The 25257-nt window shown below is 37.3% G+C and overlaps 1 protein-coding gene across 1 annotated transcript in view; it reads right to left on the reverse strand.

Moving 5' to 3' along the window:
- Window positions 1-521: 521 nt before the first annotated feature.
- Window positions 522-25257, reverse strand: part of ABCF3 (general control non-repressible 3) — a 133671-nt gene continuing 108935 nt past the window's right edge. The window contains exons 15-18 of the mRNA XM_089995509.1: window positions 2101-2188; window positions 1864-1949; window positions 1572-1634; window positions 522-852 (exon numbers count right to left, since the gene is read on the reverse strand). Of these exons, the coding sequence (XP_089851635.1) occupies window positions 733-852; window positions 1572-1634; window positions 1864-1949; window positions 2101-2188 (357 nt within the window). The 3' untranslated portion in view covers window positions 522-732. The remainder of the gene's footprint in view (window positions 853-1571; window positions 1635-1863; window positions 1950-2100; window positions 2189-25257) is intronic.

Below are 25257 nucleotides of genomic sequence, written 5' to 3' on the forward strand. Positions count from 1 at the left end.
CAAGTCCGTTCTGCTGAAGCTCATGCGAGTTTGAAAAGTAATGAAAGATGGTTTGTTTTTTTAAATCTGAAAATTCATTGCTCGTGAATTCACAACCAGCACACTTAAAAACACCATATTTTCAGGACAGAGGAAACATCAAAAGTAAATCTTGAATAGTCATCAGCAGGCAACAGGTAGTACCTGAAACCCATCTCGAGAGAATGAGTGATGGTCCCACAAATCGGCATGAATAATTTATCCTCATAAATAAAAGTAAAAACACAAAGAGATAGGATAAATTTGTCCAGAAGGTTAATACAAGGTATGTGACCGGCCTCCTAATTTTTTGGCTTGATGAGATCTACCGGGTAATCATGATCCTTGTTTTCCACTTCTTACAGGAATGTATTATCATCAATAGCATGGGAAAGACTTTCAAAAAAATTAAAAATTCCATTTAAAGGAACTGACTCTTATAGGAATGTATTATCATCAACAGCATGGAAAAGACTTTAAAAAAAATAAAAAATTCCATTTAAAGGAACTGACTTCATAAATGCGAAATCAATATATTTTCCCTCTTCATCGAAAAAAATATATTTTCCTCTCTTTTTTCAATCGTCCAGGTCTCATAAAGTTGCACTACATAACAACAGATGAATGGGCAAAGGCCATGACCTAAAAGGCAAAATTCCGGCAACTAGTAATGAGAACAAAGTGCTGCCCTGAGAATTGCTACATACGCGTACATCATGATTTCAACATCTTCTTGTAATCCTGAAATGTGCCCAGAAAGGGTGCAACCTTGCCCTCAGATACCGCCCACAGCTCACCCACACTTCCAGATATCAGATGCTCATCATGGCTGACCTGCAAAGGTTACCAGGAAAATCAACTTGGCAAAAACTAACAGGAAGGAACCAATAGTTCACCAAAAAATCATGCCACTAGTCAATCAAATAGATGAAATGAAGTCTTGTCTCTCAAAACTACAAAATTGGCCTTCATAACGTGAAAAAGAGCAAAGCTACAACCACCAAAATCATGCTGCTTCCCAGCAAAATAGATCAAAAAAGTCTGAATGCGCACACTACAACTGCCCATCATGAAGTTTGAAAACCAGCGAACCTATAATTTGACTCTGCTGATCAAGAGACAGCCCAAGTCACACGTTAACCAAACAACAAACTCAGCACATCAGTTCTCACTATGCACATTCTGTGTGTGTATGGGCGTGCACACGTCCATGGCACCCTTGTTTAAGTTAAAACAAGTTTTAGCTTTCTGTTTTAGCGCACACACACAGAGTCTTCTCCTTTTGTCCATTCATCTCCACTTTCAAAAAAATGTATATGACGAGTAAAACTAACCAACTTATTAGGACCTACAATCTGTGCCCTGGGGCCAAAGTTCAAAATGACATTAATTCCTGCAGTATGCAAGACAGAATTTATTGTGTGAAGCTATACTATTATGCTTTCAGGTACACTTCAAATAGAAGTCATGAAGCATTATCACTTACTAACTGACAGAATATTGCAAGTCTCATGCACTGGCAATTTGAAAAAAAAAACAAAGCTCAGGCATACCATAAGCACACCGCCTTGGAACAAGACAAGCCCTTGAATGAGTGCCTCCACAGCATCCAAATCCTGCAGACAAGTCCTGATCTTCAGCATTCACATCGCCAATCAATAAAATGCAGTCACAAAAGTACATATCATTGACTTGTGACTTGTTAGCAACAGTAAGCACCTACTGCACAACTAACACTTCCCATGTAAACCACAAAGTCAACAATCAGTGGTCGTGCCTGCTTTTGGCTCCAACATAGCACTGCACTGTAAAAAATGACACAAAGGAAAGGAAAGAAATACTTACAAGATGATTTGATGGCTCATCAAGCAGAATGATATGTGGTTTTTTAAATGTTATCTTAGAAAATGCAACCCTGCTCTTCTGACCACCTGATTTAAGAAAAGAAAAAGAGGAAAACTTTAAAGCAAGTAATGGTCAACAGGAACATGAAAATTTTCCTAAAGCAAAGTATATATCCACGATAGGCTGGAGTAGAGAAATTTCAGAGCATGTCAAAATACAAGGTTATAAGTTAAATACCTGATAATGTGTACATTGGTTGAAGTGCAAGATTGCCAGAAACTCCAAATGAACCCAAGTGGGCCCGCAGCTTTTGTTCAGGTACTCCCTGCAAACGACAATGAGACAGTAAAATGAGTCACGGCAGTTTAAATATTCAAGAAATTTGCATCATACCAATATAAGCTAATCTGACCAAAGGTCTAAACAGATTGTTAAAACTGCCTTGTGTTGGCAGACTTTGTCTTGAAAACCGAGAAGTGGTAGAAGGGAGGAGAGAGGAGAGAGCTCGTTCTTTTCTTGGAATCGGCAGCCACACAGATTTCCTATAGCTGCACTAAACTTCATTAAGGTGAAATAGGTTTTACAAATCTTTTACAATGACAAGACTACCCTTAGTTAGTAATGTATATTACATTACAATATAACATACACGTCATCTATATGGATCATCTACTGGATCCATATCCGATCTGTATTCTAATACCCTCCCTCAAGTTGTGCATGGGATTGAACCATATGCAACTTGATTTTCAGATACCAAAAGTAGTTACTTGTGAGACCTTTTGTGAACATATCAGCAGCTTGGTCTTCTGAAGACACATAAACCGGTTCAATCTCTTTGTCTGCTACTACTTTTTGTCTGATGAAATGTTGGTCAATCTCAATATGTTTGGTCCGACTGTGATGAACAGGATTGAATGCAATTTGTATATCACTTCTATTATCACACATGAGGGTTGAACTTGAGATACTCTCTCCCATCTCTGTAAGGAGATGCCTAATCCAGGTTACTTCTGTTGTGGTAGCTGCCATAGATTTATATTCTGCCTCCTTGCTAGATCTTGCTAGATCTTGCCACAACTTTATGTTTTCTGCTACTCCATGAGATAAGATTGCTTTCAATGAAAACACAGTATCCTGAAACAGACCTCCTTTCATCTGGGTCCTCTGCCCAGTCTGCATCTGTATAGGCCAATATGTCATGTTTCGGTGTTACCCATGAAGATTGAGCATATATGAGTTCATCACCCACCGTGCCTTTTAGATAGCGGAGAATACGTTTGACGGCATCCATGTGACCAATCTTTGGTTCATGCATGAACTGAGATACTTGATTTACAGAATATACAATGGCTGGTCTAGTAAAGGTAAGATACTGTAACATGCCCACTAAACTGCGATACTTGCTTGCATCAGGATACAACTCGCCATCACAAATGCTGAGTTTTTTATTGACAACATTGGGTGTAGGCACAAGTTTGCAATCTGTCATTCCTGCTTTGGCCAAAAGATCAAAAGTGTATTTGTGTTGAGTTAATGACATTTTTTCATCTTGTCTGTCCACCTCTACACCAAGAAAATATCTTACTTCTCCAAGATCTTTCATTTTTAATCGCATACTTAGTAAAACTTTAATTTGTTGAATATGCTCTAGAGCATTACCAGTGATCAAGGTTTTAAAACCCGTGACTCGGAACTCGACTCGTTCTTTATTGACTCGTGACTCGACGGGTCAACTTGGTGACTCGGACCGGGTTTTGTTAACTTTTGATTTTAAAAGAAAAACAATATATAATTTGTCTGAAACCATGTTCTTGAGTAAACATAGTCTCCAAATGTCTGTAAGAATATAAAAACAACTGCAAAGAGCTATAGAGGTTTGCTTGAATAATTGAATTTGATATCTATACAAGCACTTTGACTAATGCATGACTTGAATTAGAGGATTTGGTCACCATGAGTTCAGTCTGCTACTACCTAAGGTTCCTAAAATGGCCAATCATATATGCTAGCTTGTTTTTTAAGTTTTAATTCCCTCTCTAACAAATCCATAAATGTAAAATAGGGATATATGTGCATATTGAAAGTTTACGGAATGCCCAATATCAACATAAATAAGCAATTTTCTCATGTATAAAACTATGTAGGAAATATATTAATGGCACAACTACAAAAAGACTACTAATATTTGAATATGTACAATGCTTGTTCACATAACAAATGGATGATGAAACCTAAATGTGACTTCCCATAGGCACAGTTGACCCTCCATATATAGTGAGAATCATTTCTTTAAAATATTTTGCTAGAATAAGTTGATAACACAGGGTGAACAGTAGTTCAAACAACATGGCGATTTTATTCTATGGATTTAAATGCTTTTTTATCTTTAAATGATTTTTATTTTCTTTTTTATACAAAATCTGGGGGTAACCCTTGTTAAAATATATGTACTTATATATTTCGAAACTATAATTTGAAATTCAAAAAACAAATTTCCAACATCCCAAAACTCGCCCGAGTCAAGCCGAGTCAAGCCCGAGTTTGCCTTGCCGGGTTGACTCGCTGGAGGGCCGAGCCGAGTCAGCCGAGTCAACGAGTTGACTCGGCGAGTTTTAAAACAATGTCAGTGATCACTATATCATCAACATATATAAGTAAGAAAACCATAGCGGTTCCATCCCTGTATATGAATAAAGAATGATCTATTTGGGAACGAATAAAATCGTGGTTCTGAATCTCTAAGGAGAAGCTTTCAAACCATGACCTAGAGGCTTGCTTTAAACCATACAATGCTCTGGTTAATTTACTACATACATATTCTTTTGGATCTCCCTCTGCATAACCTTGAGGTTGCTCCATATAGACCTCTTCTTTTAAATTCCCATGAAGAAATGCATTTTTAACATCAAGCTGACTAAGGCTCCACCCATATTCAATAGTCAGGCCAAGGATAATACGAATAGTTCCCATTTTCACCACTGGACTGAAGGTCTCATCATAATCTTGACCATATTCTTGGGTGAAACCTTTGGCAACAAGAATTCCAAAACAAGCTTCTTTTCATTTCCAACCACTTGCTAACAACTTTTCAAAAATTACAAAACAAACTTCTTTTGAAATTTTTGAAAAAGCCTCACTTAGGTTTTGTAAAAATTACAATTTACTTATTTAAAAACCTTAATTGCTTTCTTATTTAAAAGTTAGGTTTTTAATAATTCAAATGTTTTATTTCAAACTTTCATTTCATGAATTAAGACCTAAGTTTTAAAATCATTTACTTAGATTTTTTATTCCAACGAAATTTATGTTAGAATTTCACCTGCACCTGCATTAAGAGAGAAAACAGAGAAAGAGAGGGAGAGAGAGAGAGAGAGACGAGAAGAGAAAACCGAAAAGGGCTCCTGCGGCTGTCACGATTTCTGTATATCAGAAATCGTGACCTAATGTATTGTATAAAACACTTAAGGGTACATGGGTCGGGTCGGGTCTAATATAATATCTGAACCCAACCCAAAAAGACAAAAAAAACATTTAAGTTTAAGTTTTACAATGAACTCGGGTCTGGTATAGGATCCAGACCCGAACCCGAAACAATATACACTTTTTCACCCCCCCTCAAGTTGAGAATGGTTGTGAACCATACACAACTTGCCTTTGAGCGTCCAAAAACGATCCTTTGTTAATCCTTTCGTAAATAGGTCCGCAACTTGTTGTTCAGTATTGACGAACTCAGGCTCAATCTCTTTTTCTTCAACTTTTTGTCTCACAAAGTGTTGATCAATCTCAATGTGTTTAGCACGACTGTGATGTACTGGATTGAATGCCATGTTAATAGCACTTTGGTTGTCACATAGCAAGGTAGTGTGGGAGATCTTTTCTCCTACTTCAGTCAGTAGATGCCTGATCCATGTGACTTCGGCAGTGGCAGCAGCCATAGATCTGTATTCAGCCTCAGTACTTGATCTAGCGATAGCTTTTTGTTTTCTACTGCTCCAAGAGACTAAATTTCTTCCAATGAAGGCACAATATCCTGATGTAGATCTTCGTTCATCAGGATCCCCAGCCCAGTCTGCATCACAATATACAGTGAGTCCATGCTCATCTTTTCCATATGACTGTGGTGAGTATGTCAATCCATCCCCAATAGTCCCTTTCAGATATCTAAGGATCCTCTTGACAGCTTCCATATGTCCAATACGTGGCGCATGCATAAATTGAGATACTTGATTAACTGAATAAACAATATCTGGTCTAGTGAAGGTCAGATACTGTAACATTCCTATTATGCTTCGATACCTAGTGGGATCATCACACAAATCTCCATCATGAGCACTAAGTTTTTGATGCAGCACACTCGGAGTTCCCAGAGGTTTGCAGTCTTTCATACCTGCCTTGCGGAGAACATCTATAGTGTACTTGTGTTGTGTGAGTGTCAAGCCATGAGTTTGATTATCAACTTCTACACCAAGAAAATAGCGTAGAGTTCCAAGATCTTTCATTTTGAACCTCTGACCTAGTAAGTTTTTCACTTCTTGGATGTGAACCACAGAGTTTCCTGTGATAACAATATCATCAACATAAATTAATAACAGAGTGGTCACAGTCTGGCTTCTAAAAAAGAACAATGAGTGGTCCAGCATGGAACGCGAAAATCCATGTTTCTGAATCTCTAGTGAGAAGCTATCAAACCAAGAGCGAGATGCTTGTTTCAAACCATAGATAGCTCTCTTTAACCTGCACACATGGGTTTTACAATTTTGTTCTTGATATCCAGGGGGTTGCTCCATATACACTTCCTCCTTCAAGTCCCCATGCAAGAAGGCATTCTTTACATCAAGCTGACTCAACTTCCACCCATGTTCAACAGCCAGAGAGATAATAATCCGAATTGTTCCCATTCTTACAACCGGACTAAAAGTCTCATCATAGTCTTGCCCTGCTTCTTGAGTGAATCCTTTTGCTACGAGCCTTGCCTTGTATCGCTCAATAGTTCCATCTGGCTTGTACTTTATCTTGTAGACCCATTTACATCCAACAACATTTTTGTCAGGCGGTCTGGGAACGACTTCCCAAGTTCCACATTCATGCAAAGCTTGCATTTCATCATTCATAGCTTCTACCCACTTGATAGAAGTGGCTGCCTGGTAGTACATAGTGGGTTCATCTTCTTTATTGAGAGCAGTTAAAAACAGCTGAAGATCCAAGGAGAAGTTGTTATAGCTGACTCACCTGTCAATGGGATGTCGTATGCGGCTTGATTTTCTGATCTCAGGAGTGTGAGAAGGGGTCAGATTGTTGACTGAAGCATGATCTGAATGGCTTGATGTCATCGGTCTCTGTCTAGAATAGACAATGCCTTTGTATCTATCAGGTATTTTTTCTAAATTCTGTGGCCCCGACGTCTCAGTGTTTTCAGACATCTCTTCTTCTTGCTGCACGCAATCTGGTGAACATGCTTCGCTGGCGCTAGAAAAAAGTTTTGAACTCAACCAAGGATAGTAAACTTCAGTTGGTATATTGGTTGCATCAGCTTTGTCATCGAAATTTTGCTCATCAAAGACAACATTTCTTGAGATTCTGATGCGTTTGTTGGTGGGATCATAGCACCTATATCCTCTGTAGTCATCTGCGTATCCCACAAACCTACACTTTTGGGCCTTGTCTTGAAACTTGTTTCTCAGGGACCGATCAACATGCACATAGCAAACACATCCAAAAACACGCAGATCATGATAACTAGGATGAGTTTCAAAGAGACAGTGATAAGGAGACTTGTTTTCCAGAATGACCATTGGCAATCTATTTATCACATGCACGGCAGAATGAAAGGCTTCTATCCATAGGTTGGTGGGAAGATTGCTGTCATGAAGCATACTCATGGCACTTTCAACGATATGTCTATGTTTTCGTTCAGCAATCCCATTTTGTTGAGGAGTGTGAGGGCAGGACACCCTTCTTCCTATTCCATTATCTCGAAGAAAAGAAATAAAGTCATGGGATGAAAATTCTCCACCTCCATCACATTGGAAAAACTGAATGGACTCAGAAAATTGGTTTTTGACCAAGGAAAAGAAATTTTGAAACAAAGAGAAGACTTCTGACTTATTTTTTATGAAATATATCCAAGTGTATCGAGAATAGCTATCAACAAAGATTAGATAATATCTGCTTCCAGACCTAGAGACAATTGGGGCGGGTCCCCACACATCAGAACAAATGATCTCAAAAGGTTTTGAAGCTCTCTTATTAATTGAATTGAAAGGCAATACATGACTCTTGCACAAAAGGCAACTGGAACATTTATGACTACTCTCATCCCCTTTAAGACTTTCTTTTGGAATGAGATTATTAGAAACAAGTTTCTCAATAAAATGACTCACACAATGTCCTAACCTACTATGCCATAAGGATGGCTTATTGCATTCAGAGATACTAAAAACACTAGCAGAAGAGGAGGAACATGACTCTGATGAAGACTTCGAAACCAGGTGAGAAGGGTGAACATCACGACATGGAACTTCTTCAAAGACATACATGTTGCCTCGTCTCTTTCCTTCAGCGAATGTTTCCCTCGTGCGTAGGTCCTTGACCTGCACAGAGAAGGGAGTGAATTCAACTGAAGCATTATTATCATCAATAAGTTTAGAGATGGAGACAATATTTTTCTTAATGTCAGGAGCATGAAGAACGTCGGAAAGAGTAAAAGTGGAATGTGACATGGGGATAACAGTCTTTCCAACATGAGAAACAGGATGGTGGGATCCATCTCCAGTGACAATCTTACTTTTTCCAAAATAAGGAATAGGATTAGAAATTTTACCTGCATCGCCTGTCACATGAGTCGCTGCCCCGGAATCGACAAACCAAGTGCCTTCATCATTCTACTTCAATTTTAACTCTGACAAGGCAGATATCAGCAAATCTTTAATCTCTCCACTGTCTCTGGTATTTGTGAACCTTCTCTTGATTTCTGTCTGTGGACTCTTTCCTTTATTCTCTGGATTATGCCAACAGTTCGCCTTGATATGTCCCTTTTTGTTACAAAGGAAGCAAGTAGGGATGGATCTTGTTCCCTGCGCATGAGTAAACGTGTTTGGAGTGGGAAGCAAACCACGCCCTCCGTGTCCGCTTCGCCCTTGTCCTCCTCGTCCTCGTCCTCTATCATAGGTTACTCCTGTAGCAAAAACTTCTTGAGAATTTGAATGATTGTGAGTTTCTTCAGAGAATCCCTTCAGAGTCATTTCATATTGGATCAATTTGGCTCGTAGCTCATCAAAGGTAGGAAGAACAGGGAGACACAATAGTGAAGTGACTATCATGTTGTAGTCAGATCCCAATCCACTCAGGGTTTGTTGCACCATGTCACTGTCACTAACGGCACACCCTATAACTGCAAGTTGATCTGTAATGGTCTTCATCTTGTTCAAATATTCCATGATGGTCATGGAATCTTTCCTTAACAACTGAAATTCTCTTTTTAAAAAAACTACTCTTGCTTGAGAAACCTGCGAATACGTCTGAACCAGTCGTTCCCAGAGTTGTAGAGCTGTACAATTGTCAGGAATGGCAAGTAGGATCTCTTGGGACAGGGTGGATGTGATGTATGCAACAACTGACTGGTCTTTTCTTTCCCAATTGAGGAATTCAGCATTTTTGACATACACGATTGAACTCACCCCTTTATCATCTTTTTCTTCTCTCGGGCTAAATTCTGGTGGAACTGAAGTGGTTCCATCCAAGTGACCTAAGAGGCCTTGACTCCTTATGAAAGGAATAATCTGCCTCTTCCAGATCAAGAAATTTGAGGTATTCAACTTCTCAGAAACAAGTTGGTTGAGAAAACTTGAGGAAAGATTTGATTGAGGATGGTAGGGATCCATAGAGAATAAGAATCAATCAGACAAAAAAAAATCAACCTTCTCCCAACACTCTTTTTTTTTTTTTTGCTGTCAGAGAATGGTAGTCTCTTGAAATCAGAATATGAAGAAACTTTGGTCCTTTCTGTGCACCAAAAAAAAAACTTGCGTGAAAAATAATCACACGTTAAGAAACCCCTCCTTTGACTGTTTCAGCAAAGGGAAATCAGGAATGATAAGGTGCAGCTGAGCACAGGGAATCAAAGGGAAGCGCTATAACATCCGAATATGCAGAGATATTTTGGAAAAGACAGAATGAAAACAGAATCAAACGATTAATAGAAAAAATTTAATATTTTACGTGAATCAGTTCACGAATTCACGAGAAGAGACGTTAACCCACGATCTGGGAGAAGATTGATCCTTCACGTGAACCAGTTCACGTGAAACGTAGTCAATCTACGATCTGGATTCACGTGGATAGAGGGCCCGTGAATCACAGATTCACAAAAGTGTAACTCACGTGAGGTGTGAGTACACAGGGAGATTCAGAAAGGGGGAAAGAAAAGAGGCCAAAGGGAAAGAAGGACAGAAAGAGAATGAGAAGGGGAAAACCTCAAAATTTTTTGATCGTGGTCACGAGCCAGAGTTCCTTTTTGCCTCTAGAAGGATCTACGCTCTGATACCATGTTAGAATTTCACCTGCACCTGCATTAAGAGAGAAAACAGAGAAAGAGAGGGAGAGAGAGAGAGAGAGACGAGAAGAGAAAACCGAAAAGGGCTCCTGCGGCTGTCACGATTTCTGTATATCAGAAATTGTGACCTAATGTATTGTATAAAACACTTAAGGGTACATGGGTCGGGTCGGGTCTAATATAATATCCGAACCCAACCCAGAAAGACAAAAAAAACATTTAAGTTTAAGTTTTACAATGAACTCGGGTCTGGTATAGGATCCAGACCCGAACCCGAAACAATATACACTTTTTCAATTTATTCCTCGTTACGACTCGTATTTATCGATGTTTGTTTTTCACTAATTTACATAAAATAACAAGGTTTCTCCCTCGTTTAGGTTCCAAATTCGGAGAGTGACTAAATAGATATATAAAAAATCTAATCTAGAAATATCGGGATTCAATTTGTCATGGTTTGCCCTTAATCGCTTCGTACATCAAGATTACGCGATTTAGGACCTCGTACAGCTATAAGTGTATAATTACGAAAAATCTTCTCGATAATACAAAACATTATCAACACTGAAACACATTACATATAAAATTATCTCAAAAGTATCATGGGCCTTACATTTTCAATTAGAAGCGAATTGATTCGATTGTCTGGTCTGACCATTCGATCAGAGTTTTTGCCTAGAATTTTTGAGGCCCAGAAGCTTGATGCCTAGTATGGTAAACTCTTAGCTCTAGCGGAACAAGAAGATACGTTCTTTAGTATGGCAGATTATGGTGGTATTCATATGAGTGGTCGACTCTGGGTTCCAGCTGACCCTGAGTTGAAGAAGGAGATTCTTGGTGAAGCTCATATGTCAAGGTATATTATTCATCCTGGCGGGAGGATTTACAAAGGAAATATTAGTGGAACGGTATGAAGGAAGATACGTTTTTGCCTTGTATCATTCAATGCTACCATCCGGTTTATACTTAATCTTATACACCCATTTTGAGCCAACAACATTTTTATCTGGGGGATGACCAACTATTTCACATGTTCGACACTCATGAAGTGCCTCTATCTCCTCATTCATCGCCTCAATCTATTTGTTAGATTGAACAGCTTGACAAAACCCAAGTGGTTCCTCATGTTTTTCAATCTTGGATAGAAATATCTGAAAATCCATAGAGAAGTTATCATAACTTACGCATTTTTCAATAGGATGCCTTATCCTACTTGATCTTCTTGGTGCCTCTCTGTTATTGGGTAATGCCATGTGTTCTCCAATAGGTGCATTTGTTTGCTCTCTGGGTCTTCTGGTGTAGACATTCACTTTGTATATTAGACATTCTGTTTCTGATACCTTATCTGAAGTTGTCTCATCATGTATGCTTTCAGGAGCCAAAGTGGTACGTTCAGCAGCATGTGAAATAAGTTTAGCACTGAGCCATGGATCATACCAATTATCAGCTATATCGCCATGTTCACGATCATAGTTGGCTTTATTTTCCAGAAAGTTATTTTCATCAAAAACAACATTTCTGGAAATTCTGATCTTCTTATTGGCAGGGTCATAGCACCTGTACTCCTTGTGTTCATCTGCATAACCTACAAATTGGCATTTAGAGGCTTTGTCTTGAAATTTAGTTCTCATATATTTGTCAATATGTACATAACATGTGCATCCAAAAACTCGTAACTCATCATAATCAGGGTGTATACCAAAGAGAACATAATAGGGAGACTGATTTTCAAGGACAGGCATAGGAAGGTGATTTATCACATGAATGGCAGTGTGAAAGGCTTCTGTCCAAAGACTGATGGGCAAGTTACAACCATGCATCATACTCATTGCACTTTCCACAATATGTCTGTGTTTACGTTCGGCAATTCCATTTTGTTGTGGAGTATACAGGCAAGAAACTCTACGATGTATCCCATTATCTTGGAGGAAATCTAAAAATTCTTTGGAGGAATACTCACCACCTCCATCACATTGGAGAATTTGAATATTTTGGGAGAATTGATTTTTAACATAGGCATGAAAGTGACAGAAAATAAGAAAGACCTCTGATTTGTATTTCAAGAAGAATATCTAGGTAAAATGAGAGAAACTGTCAATAAAAGATACATAATATTTACTTCCAGAAGAGGAAGGATTGGGAGCTGGACCCCAAACATCAGAACATATTATCTCAAAAAGAATAGAAGCTCTTTTATTTATTTGATGAAAAGGAAGTACATGACTCTTGCAAACTTGACAACTGGGACACATTTTATCCTTCAATGAAGGTGAAACAAACTCTGAAAGAAAACCACTGGACACTAACTTTTCAATAAAGACTTGACTACAATGACCAAGACGAGAATGCCAGAGATCTGGCTTATTACATTTGGATATACTTAAGACGTTTTTAGAGATATGGTCAGACTTGGGCTTCAAGACACTGGAGGTTGGATCTTCAGTGAAGACATACATGTTTCCACATCGCTCTCCTTTAGTGAACATCTCCTTCGTTTGAAGATCCTTGACAAGACAGAAATAGGAATAAATTCTACAGATGAATTGGTAGAGTCAACAAGTTTAGATACAGAGACAATATTTTTCTTTATATTTGGTACATGAACAACATCAGATAAAGAAATAGATGATTTCGACAAAAGAATAAGGACGTTGCCTATGTTTGAAATAGGGTGGTGAGTCACATCTCCAGTTACAATATTAGATTTATCAAAATAGGGAACCAAGATAGAGAATTTACCTGCATTGCCAGTGACATGAGTTGTTGCCCCAGAGTGAACATATCATATTCCATCATCATTCTGTTTCAGGTTCAAGTTGGCCATCGCAGATAAGAGAAGATCCTTAGCATCATCACTGACCCGAAATGTACATGCAGTTCCTGATATAGCAACATTTCTATTGTTTTGCACTCTATTTCGATTTTGTGGGTTGAACCAACAGTTGGCTTTGATGTGACCTCGTTTATTACACTGATAGCATGTGAGAACATTCCTTGAAAAACTGATTGTGGAATTTGGTATAGGTAGTAACCCACGTCCACCCTGAATGAGAGTTTCCATGCCTCTGCCATGTCCTCCTCGTGCATGATCAACTATCATCACTGTGGCAAGAACCTCATGCGTAGATGATTGTCCAGCTGAAGTATCAGACATGCTCTTCAGAGTCATCTCGTACTGAAAGAGTTTGGCACGTAATTCCTCAAAACTGAGTAACGTAGGCAAGCACAATAAAGAGGTCGCAAGAACATGATATTCTGATCCTAGGGCATTCAGTGTCTGCTGCACCTTTTCTTTATCTGACACTGGATATCCAACCATGGCTAACTGATCTGTGATACTTTTGACTTGATTTAAGAATTCAATGATGCTCATTGCCCCCTTTCTTAACATCTGAAATTCGCGTTTGAGAAACAACACTTTAGCCTCTGATATTTGAGAATATGTCTAAGCTAAATCCTCCCACAAAACTTTGGATGTGTAATGATCAGGAATGGAAATCAATACTTCTTGTGATAATGTGGAAGTGATGTATGAGACAAGAGCCTGATCGCGCTTCATCCAAGAAACAAATGCAAGATTGCGAATAATATTTGGCAATCATCTATCCTCTTTGGCTTCGGTTGTGATAAATTTTGGAGGCATTGGAGTGGAGTCATCCAAGTGGCCTGAAAGGTCTTGACTTCGAATAAAAGGAGCAAGTTGCCTTTTCCAAGTCAGATAGTTGTTGGTAGTTAACTTTTCTGAAACTAGCTGTCCCAGGAAGTTGGAAGAAATACCTGAATTGCCTGAAGTATCCATTGGTAGCTTGTTGACAACAAAAAGACACTAGTGACTGAAACTGAAATGAAAACACTAGTGGTTGAAACTAAGATGAAAGGCTGACAAAAGAGTGTAAGATAAAAGGTTAAAATAAATGAGAATAGAGCAGACGTGACAAGGTAGTTTTCACACCAGCAGTAACGTGATGTTCAGAACCGATAGAGAAGAAAATCAGAAAACAGCAGCAACGTGAGAAAAAAAAAAAACAATTTGCGTGATATGGGAATGAAACTGCAAATCAATTTACGTGATATGAGAATCAAACTGAAAGGGAACTCGGCTCTAAGAAGGAACAATAACAGATCTGAAACTGCTTCAGATCTGCGACAGAGAAACTCAGCAGATGAAAATAGAGAAAATAGAACTCGGCTTTATAAGATTGAAAAGAAACTCAGCTTAAGGAGAGACGATAACAGATCTATGTTTCAAATCTGCGACAGAGAAACTCAGCAAAAGAAAATAGAAGAAACAGAGGATGATGTCGTTGAAAGGAAAGAAATATTTCAGCAGAAGGGAGAAAGAAGCACAAGAAGAAGATAGACGAAAGAAACGTGACATGTCGACCTTTCACGCTAATGGAGCACGGGCTTGACAACTTTTCTTCACACCCAGAACCTGCACCGCTCTGATACCATGTTAAAACTACCTTGGGTTGGCAGACTTTGTCTTGAAAACCGAGAAAAAGTGGCAGAAGGGAGGAGAGAGGAGAGAGCACGTTCTTTTCTTGGAATCGGCAGCCACACAGATTTCCTATAGCTGCACTAAACTTCATTAGGGTGAAATAGGTTTTACAAATCTTTTACAATGACAAGACTACCCTTAGTTAGTAATGTATATTATATTACAATATAACATACACGTGATCTATATGGATCCTCTACTGGATCCATATCTGATCTGTATTCTAATACAGATCAGTCCATTAAAATTATGTATTGTGTCCAGAAAAGAAAAGAAAAAGGATGTCGATCACTCTGTCCAGTTAAATGAAAATCACACAACCATCAAAACCAACAAAAAGGGAACTTCTAAGAATGAGGTGCAGATTTGATTAGTTAAATTTAAACGCTGCACTTCCCTATTGATGACAGCAGCCATGAAATCCTAAAAATATAATAGAAAGGTATTAAAATACATGTAATCAATATATATATATAAATATATATATATATATATACTCGATAGGGGTATTTTAGTCATTTCACATGTACCCATTAGGGGTACTTGTTTTTCTCCTTTTTTATTGTTTATATTTATTTTTTTATTTTCTTTTTTTATTTACCTCTTTTTTACCCACTTAAGAGGGCCCCACCATTGAGTCGTTGGAGGCTCCCAACGACTCCATGGGAGCCCCCTTTGTGGTTCTTCTTTTGAGGCCATTTGGCCTCCCCCTTCGCTCATTTTATTTGTATAAATAGGGGTGAACCCCTTTGTATATTTTCACTCTTGAGAGCTCCCTCTCTTTCAATAAAGAGGCATTTATATTTTGTGTTGTGTTGTCCCTTGTGGACTTGGATATTATCTCTTTTGTGTGTCCATTAGTGGACATTGTAAGTGCTTATAGCACTCTTTGTATTTCCGCATATCTCATTACAAAAGGAAGCATAGAAGCAGTAAGTTCTTACGAGAAAGGAATCACAAAGACAATTCAAATATTGTGCAACTACCTGTTAAAAGTGAAAAGTACATGTCAAATTTTTCACCATTTGTCCAGTAGCCAGCAGGCAATCACTCTTTCTCAGAAAGCATTTGACCCAAGCCCTAATTAAATGGGAAAAAGTCTAATTCGATGGACTTTCTATTCACTCCTGCTTTCACTAGGTACATATGCCACGCATCTGCTTATTAGAAAAAAAAACTTCATTCAGGTGTTTTAAGAACAGATATGTCTAGGATAGGGGAGCATTCTTGTAGGATCACACTGATACAAATGCCACAAATAGTGACATCACCATCATTGGCATATCAACAAAAGGCACCTTCTCCATGTTGAATCATGATCCCTATGGCACTACTGATGATTTTTGAGCAAATAACATTTATCAGTAAACTTTCTAGTTTTTCTTCATATCGAAGTTATACATATCATGCATTCGACCTTAACTTGCCAAGGGCCCATAGCTGCAGTAATATTTATGCCGAAAACACTACCAATTGAGGGATCCTTCAGATTTATTATCAAGCACAAGAAACATGTTTTACTGCAGGAAAAAAATCCGACCATATAACATGCAACTTGCATAATGCAATTCACAGTAACAGAATTTTGGCTGACAGCATATTTAAGCCATCAACCTTCCTTTAAAAAAATAGGAATGATTTCAAACTCTAGGAACCACCACCATCTTGCTACTTCTGAGGTGCTGATAATTGCTGAGAACCAAGATAGTCCTCTCCTTTTGGTGTGAACTCTGAGAGAGAGTCCTGTTTTTCCAAACCAGTCTTTTGGAAAAAGCTTGATCGTCATCATCATCATTATCAATACCCAACTACATGGGCTAAGCTTTCAAGTCCTATTTCTCCATTCCTTCCCATTTGGAGCTATATCATGTCTCTTTTCAGTCTTTCATATCTCCTCTCATTGTCTCCCGCTTTTTCTATCCACTAGCATTGTATCAACCTTTCTTATTGGTGTTGTGATAGGTCTCTGCATAAAATGTCCAAATCATCTTAAGTGGCATTCACTATTCCCAAATGACTTCTAACATATCAACTTAATAGTTTTTTTTTTTGTTAATCTACACAACCATCTTAACATGCATCTCCGCAACATGTACTCTCATCTTACCCAACATTCAACACCATATTCGTGTAACATTTTTACACCTTACCATAGAAACTTTCTTGGAATATTTATATAGAATTTCAAAGTAAAATATATGTTAAAATTTTTAAAAAAAGTACAGAAATATACATATTAAGATTATGATATATTACAAAGTGCTATTTGAATTTATTATGAATTTATCAGGAAATTTTCATTCAATGCTTTTCTTGGAATAAAATTGTCACAAAATACTGAAGATACTTGTTACAGAGACATATAGAGCTACATCTGATAAAAGTCAACCTTAAATTTATGTCACTTCATATAAGCCTTCAGATGATATCTCCCTTTGCCCAAGACCGTCTTATTGAAAAACCATTTTCTTCCACTTTTGCTTGGAAGAGGAAAATTGTTCTTTTCATTGCAGATCTTACTGCAAACTTTCAGAAAATCTAAACATCATAGTTTGAAATAAACCACCAAACCTGACCAGATTTATGATTTTGGACATGCATTTCTACGAATTTTTGTTGGATTTATCCAATCGATATCACAAGGTGATATTTACGTCTGAATGAAATGATCAATAAAGATTTTAGGTGAAAGATTCCAAATATCATGTTATGTTAGAGTGGAAATCAATTTGGGACCTAATTCTATCACACCACTCCTTAAAAACTCCAGATATTTCTGATTACAACACAAAAACATGCATTTGTTTTGTTTCCTAAACTGGAAGACCTTATCCTTAACCATTCCAAACCCAGGAACCTTGTCTTTTGATATATGTTTTTGCGTAAGCATATTTACTTGAAATATATGTTTTGATTATGAATATGTATATTTTTTGAAAAATATCATCATGGAAATTATATTTTGCAAGAGTATGTGGTTTCTTAAAATCTTAAATACTATGCTTATATGTTTTTCATGTTGTTTGCAAAATACTAATTTTTTGTTGTATGTATTTTGTTTTATCGTAATGATCATTGGTGACTTTAAGAATGTGTCAAAGCATGATTTTTAGGTATATTATGTGAATTTCATGTCAAAAATGTGTTCCTTAAGAACTTTAGATTCTTGTATGATGTATACCTTGAGTCATCATGATTTTAAATTCTTGTGTAATACCATGGATATTTTGTTTACTCACATATTGACATGCTCATGTCCCATACTTTTATGATTATGTTGCTTCAATGGTTGACTTTAAGATGCTGCTCTCATTGTACAAAATTAATTCTTTGAAAAAATCCGTGATTGATTATGCTTGAGAACGATCTTGGATTTTTTTTATATATGGCTTGTGTTCATTTCTCTGTCATTCATATTGAAAATGAATCTTGCATTGGATGCTTTGTTCACATATACTTGAAGGAATTTTATGTGACATAATATTAACTTGTTTTCCCATTATGGATTGTAACTCCGCCTGTGTATAATTGTATAGTTATACACTGCTGGTCCCAAGCCCGGATAAAGGAGGAGGGTTGCGGTAGGCCTGTGACAGCCAGCATAAAAACTTAGTCATACCCTATGAATATGAACCAATATGAGAATTTCGTTAGGGTGTTCCCTACTGAGCGATGCGCTGTACTCTATAGGCCCGGAGGCAGTGATAAATGGGCAAGGGTTGCTAGGTCGTCGCCCGGAAGCGACGCGTCACACCGGCGCCCGGGTGTGGTGTCAAATAGGCAAGGGTTCCCTCACTTTGTCGGACGGGTGGGGGTAAAAAAGTTAGTCCAAGACTATAAAATTAGGTTAGCCACTTGGAACATAGGATCTTTAACTGGTAAGTTGGTAGAGTTAGTAGATGATATGTGTAGGAGAAAGATTGATATTTTATGTCTACAAGAGACCAAATGGGTAGGTGAGAAAGCAAAAGTGATAGAACCTTGGGGATATAAGATTTGGTATACAGGAATAAATAGGAATAGGAATGGAGTAGGGATTGTTATGAGTCGTGAGTTTATAGATAATGTAGTTGAGGTCCGTAGGAAGGGTGATAGGATTTTACTTATTAAATTAGTATTAGGTACGGATATTATTAATATTATTAGTATTTATGCACCTCAAGTAGGTTTAGATGATTCCATTAAGCGTCAATTTTGGGAAGATTTAGATGGAGTAATTCAAGGAATATCCTATGGAGAAAGGCTTTTCATCGGTGGTGACCTTAATGGGCATGTAGGCATTAGTAGGGATGGATTTGAGAGTATCCATGGAGGTTATGGTATAGGAGAAAGAAACGAAAGTGGAGAAAGGATTTTAGATTTTAGTTTGTCCTATGATATGATATTAGCAAACACTTGGTTTAGGAAGAGGGAGTCTCACCTAGTAACATTTAAAAGTGGGGTTAATACGAGTCAGATAGATTTTTTCCTACTTAGAAAGAGAGATAGGGGTTGTTGTATCGATTGTAAGGTTATACCGGGAGAAAGTGTAGCTACACAACATAGAGTCTTAGTTTTAGATCTTAGAATTAGACAATGCCGCAAAAGGGATAGACATAGGATAGATCCTAGAATTAAATGGTGGGCACTGAAAGGAGCTAAACAAGGAATGTTTGTAAAGCAGGTAGTTAAGGAAGTTGATTGGTGTCTCGAGGAGGATTCAGAATCTATGTGGAATAAGATAGCGGGTGGCATGAGAAAGGTGGCTAAGGAGGTATTGGGTGAGTCTAAAGGCGGTGCACCGCTAGGTAAGGATACATCGTGGTGGAACGAGGATGTCAAATTAGCTATTAAGGTTAAAAGAGAGTGTTATAGAAATCGAAGTAAAAGTCATGATAATGAGAATTTGGAGAAGTATATGATAGCAAAGAAGGAAGCTAAAAAAGTAGTTCGGAACGCGAGGGATAAAGTATATAAGGATGTTTATGACAAGTTGGATACCAAAGAGGGCGAGAAGGATATTTATAGGATTGCAAGGATGAGAGATAGGAAATCGAGGGATCTGGGTATGGTTAGATGTATCAAAGATGAAACGCAAAGGGTTTTAGTCAAAGATGAGAAGATTAAGGAGAGATGGAAAGATTATTTTGATAAGCTATTTAATGAAAGTCATGCTCAAGATCTTGGAGACTTTTCCATTCCTTTTCATGAGATTAATCGTGACTTCATGCGCAAGATTCAAAAGAAAGAAATTGCAGAGGCTTTGAAGAAAATGAAATCAAGAAGGGCAGTTGGCCCAGATGGTATACCTATCGAGGCTTGGAAATGCTTGGGAGATAAAGGTTTAGAATGGTTGACAAATCTTTTTAACAAGATTTGGTGGACAAATAAGATGCCTAATGAGTGGTGGAAGAGTACTTTGGTGCATCTATATAAGAATAAGGGTGATATACAAGATTGCACAAACTATCGTGGTATAAAACTCATGAGTCATACTATGAAACTTTGAGAGAGGGTGATTGAGTCTAGGTTGAGGAAGGTTGTGATGATATTGGAGAATCAATTTGGTTTTATGCCTGGAAGATCAACTATGGAAGCTATACATCTTCTTAGACAACTTATTGAGAGCGATAGAGAGAGAAACAAAGATTTGCATATGGTTTTTATTGATTTGGAGAAGGCATACGATAGAGTACCTAGGAACGTTCTCTGGTGGACAATGATGAAGAAAGGTGTTTCTCTCAAGTACATTAGTATAATTAAGGATATGTATGAAGGAGTAGTAACCAATGTCCGCACTTGTGGAGGGGTGACAACCAATTCTCCTATAACGGTTGGGTTACATCAAGGATCTGCTTTAAGCCCTTTCCTATTTGCTATAGTGATGGATGAGCTTACGAGATCAATTCAAGAAAATGTGTCGTGGTGTATGTTGTTTGCTGATGATATTGTTTTGATTGATGAGTCTAGAGTTGGGGTTAATGCTAAGTTAGAATTATGGAGACAGACATTGGAAGCAAGAGGTTTTAGGTTGAGTAAGAGTAAGACAGAATACATGCAATGTCGATTTAGTAAGCAACGAAGTAGTGATGGGAGTGTAGTGAAGCTTGGTGAGCAAAAAATACCGGTAGATGATTCTTTCAAATATTTGGGATCTATCATTCAAAAGTATGGAGAAATTGATGGAGATGTAAATCATAGGATAAAGGTTGGGTGGATGAAATGGAAGAGTGCAACTGGAGTGTTGTGCGATCGTAGAATGCCATTGCGGTTGAAGGAAAAGTTTTATAGGACGACTATTAGGCCCGCTTTACTATATAGTACGGAATGTTGGGCTGCCAAGAGACATCATATTCAAAAAATGAGTGTAGCTGAGATGCGTATGCTGAGATGGATGTGTGGAAATACAATAAAAGATAAGATTCGGAACGATGAGATACGTAAGAAGGTAGGCGTTGCACCCATTGAAAATAAGATGAGAGAGAATCGTTTACGGTGGTTTGGACATATTCGACGAAGGCCTAATGATGCTCCAGTTAGAAGGATGGAGAAATGAGATAATATATTAGTTAAAAGAGGTCGGGGTAGGCCTAGGAAGACTTGGATGGAGGTGATAGAAAAGGATATGAATGCTTTGAACATCACCGAGGACATGGCATTGGATAGAAATGAATGGAGGAGAAGGATTCATGTGGAAGACCCAGAATGATTTTCTTTGTTGGTTCATATCGCCGACCCCAATTGTTTTGGGATGAAGGCGTAGTTGTTGTTGTTGTTGTTGTTGTTTGTTCCCATTATAGATTGTGTTCTGTCCCCTAGTGAGTTCTTGTGCTTGTGCCCATTAGACGGTTTATATTTGATGCATTGTGAGTGATATTTAGTATGTGGTATTAAAATTCATAGTTTTTGTATAGCATATGTGGCTATAAGTTATTATATTATCTTATTACTTTGAGTATTCATGATTGGTGGCAATTACGTATGCTCTTGGATTTATATATGGTTCTTTGAGAATCTCTATGTGTTTTTTCCTTAATGTCACATGTCATTGTTGTCCCATAGTAGACTTACGATTTAAATTGAGTTATTTTTCTATATAGCTTGCTTATATTGGTCATGATCATTCACCATTGTTATTGATATAATCTTGATTGCCTTTGCTTGCAAAAGATTTATAAAAAATTATCAATTGATATCATGTTCTGCACATGATTTATTTATCTATATTGGGTTTGATTGAGAACTTCGTTTTTCAAATCAATTCTTATGTATGAACTCTCTTATTTGGAAATTGGTTTCCATGTGATTATATCACCTTTTTATGGCATTTGTTTTGTTCATAACAAAATTTTATATGATGCATCATTTCTTTTTGGCCTTGTTGTTGAGTCGGAGTTAGTCGTTGGGATGAGTTATGTGTGCACCTCAATGTTAGAAATACATGTAATTTCAGTATCTTATTTGTAAATTGTAACATTATAATTTTATATCTTGCCAAAGGGCACATAAATTTCTTACATCATCCAATACAAATACAATAGGGGTGTCCCAAAGGGAATGATCCGTATCTGATTTTTTGCATCTTTTCTCCCATCTTCTTATTCGTTGTCTTGTCTGGGATCCAACTAAAACACATATACCAAGGCTAATCTTCACATGGTATCAGAGCGCAGGCGAGGATAAGCTTCATGCACACCACGGCTGATGAAAACTCTTGTAAGTCCCAGGTGTGGTTTCCTTCAAGCTTTCAAAATCCAAACTTCTGTTGTTCTTCTAATCTCTATTCTCAAAATTTCCTTCTTTTATTTATCCAATCCTTTTACTTAGTGTCTTTTCCTTTTCCATTCAAACCCAAACTCCTTCCAAAATCCCATTGTTTTTTCCCTGTACTTAATAGCCATAGCAGACCTCAGTCATGTCACTTGTCGAGGTCATTCTCTGTCAGCAGCAGCCTTCTACTTGTAATATATATATATATATATATATATATATATATATATATATATATATATATATATATAGGTTAGTTTAGAGTTTTTTATTTTTTACCTTTGGTACAATTCCAACTTGTCAACTAGTGTTGACTAGTCAAAAGTAAGAGACGTTGGGAGGGTCCAAAACGTCTCTATTGAGGCCCTTTGGAATGTGTATATAAAGGCGTGGATCCCCCTCATTCATATTTTGCTTCTTGCATATTTTAGTCAATAAAATAATATTTTTTAAGGTTGTTTCAGCCACCTCTTGGTGGATCTTGTGTGAGCCCATTTGTGGCTTTTTGTGTGTTCTTTTGGTGCTTTGGTAGAACTCTTTTGAGTGTCCACTTTTGACGATTTGGTGAACATCTTTGGAGGAACTTGTTTCCTTTCATGGTATCAAAGCTTCGAGATCAAACTGATTTTTTCAGTGCATTGGGAAGTGTGCCACTCAAGATTTTCTTTTTGCAAAATTTATTCAAGTGCTTGTGAGATTGTTGTGCTCTCTTGGTGGTGGAGTGCTCGTGTGTTTGTACTCTTCATTGGAGGTGCTCTCTTGGTGGTGGAGTACTCGTGTGTTTGTGCTCTTAATTGAAAGTGCTCTCTTGGTGGTAGATTGCTCGTGATACTTTTGATTATCTTCTTTTTTTTCCCTCTCTATTTTTTATTCTTCTCTTAGCCCTTGTAAACATGGATGACAATGATAATGTCACCCTAAAACCCATCAAACTTAACGACACGAACTTTGTAATATGAGCTTCAATCATGAAGCATTTCATATTGGGGAAAGGGTTGTGGGGATTAGTGGATGACTCGGATTTGGAACTCAAACTAATTCTTACTAAGAAGGAAAAAAAATTATACCTCTTACAGAGGCGGAAAAGACCAAGGATATGGTCACATATGAGAAAAAAATGAAAAGAATAAAGAATGGGGCATGCCAAGATTATGTCTTCGCTCATTAGTAGTGTTGATATCAAGAAGTACTCAAGTCTAGCTAAGTTTGAACATGCAAATAAAGCATGAGAATATCAGAAGAGAATGTATTATCTTGAAGATATTGCCCACATTTGCAACTTACAAGACAAAGTATACACTATGACTCAGAAAATACTTTAGCGAGTTGTCCAACTTTTAAAATGAGTTAGATCTTGTTGAGCCACAATGGCATTGTCCTGAAGGCATAGAACACCGTCAAAGACAAATTGATGCGGAGCATTTCTATCAATTCATCAATGATCTAAGACCGGAGTTTGAGTCTATATCTAAAACGAGAAGCCATGTTCATGATTACAAACCACCACATTATGGAAGACCAAACAATGATAACTATGAAAAACAAGACAATGAGTTTGAGAAGAAAAAAAGTATCTGTTACTATTGTCGTGAATCGGGACACATCAAGACACATTGTCCTAAACTAAAAAAGCCCTATGAGAAAAGGGTAGCATCGGTTGTATAAGCTTCAAGTGAGCTCAAAGCTAGACAAGAATCAAACATTGGGAGCATGTCTTTGACTTAACTTATAGAAATTCTTAAACCTCTAATCAAAGGAGCATCATTAACCGAATACGCAATCTCTTTTGTTGGCACCACTGACCTCAGTAAGACTCTTTGGCTTCTTAACTCAGGTACTTCATTTCATATGATACCAAATAGTGATATCTTATCTGAATGTCGTAACTCAAGCAGATCAAATGTTTTTAGTGTTGATGGGACATCCCTTGAGATAAGAAAATAAAAAAAAAATAATTTAAAATATTTTTATATTCAAAAAATTAGATATATTCCCAAGTTAAATCCAAATCTTTTGTCTGCCTCTCAATTATCTGACCATGGGTACAATGTTTTCTTCTCTTCTATTGGATGTTGAGTGCAAGATCGTCAGTCAAGGAAGTTGATTGGAGAAGGCCATAGGGAAGGAGGTACATGGATTTTTTGGAAATACTCAAAAATACCTTTTGTTATAATATTAAAAAACTGGATTTGGATTTATGGTATAAAAAACTTTGTCATCCTAACGTATCCAAAATCCAGCACTTTCCAAATATGAAAAAAAAATTGTGATTTTGAAAATTTTACATGTAAAGGTTGTATTCTTGTCAAGATGAAAAGTTTGTCATTTCAAAAAAGAACTTTTGTCTCTACACAACCGCTTGAGTTAGTGCATTCAGATGTTTGGGGCCCAACACCTATTGTATCTAAGGATGGGTTTGCATATTTTGTAATCTTGGTTGATGATTTTACTAGGCACACGTGGATTTATTTTCTCAAATATATGTCTAAAGTTTTTTCAAACTTTTAAATATTCCACAAATTGGTCAAAAATAAATTTTAAAATGATATTTCTATCTTTCGTACTGATTCAAGGGGAGAATTTTTATCAA

This window comes from Nuphar pumila, chromosome 2, assembly GCF_984573655.1.
Source record: "Nuphar pumila chromosome 2, dmNupPumi1.hap1.1, whole genome shotgun sequence".
NCBI lineage: Eukaryota > Viridiplantae > Streptophyta > Magnoliopsida > Nymphaeales > Nymphaeaceae > Nuphar > Nuphar pumila.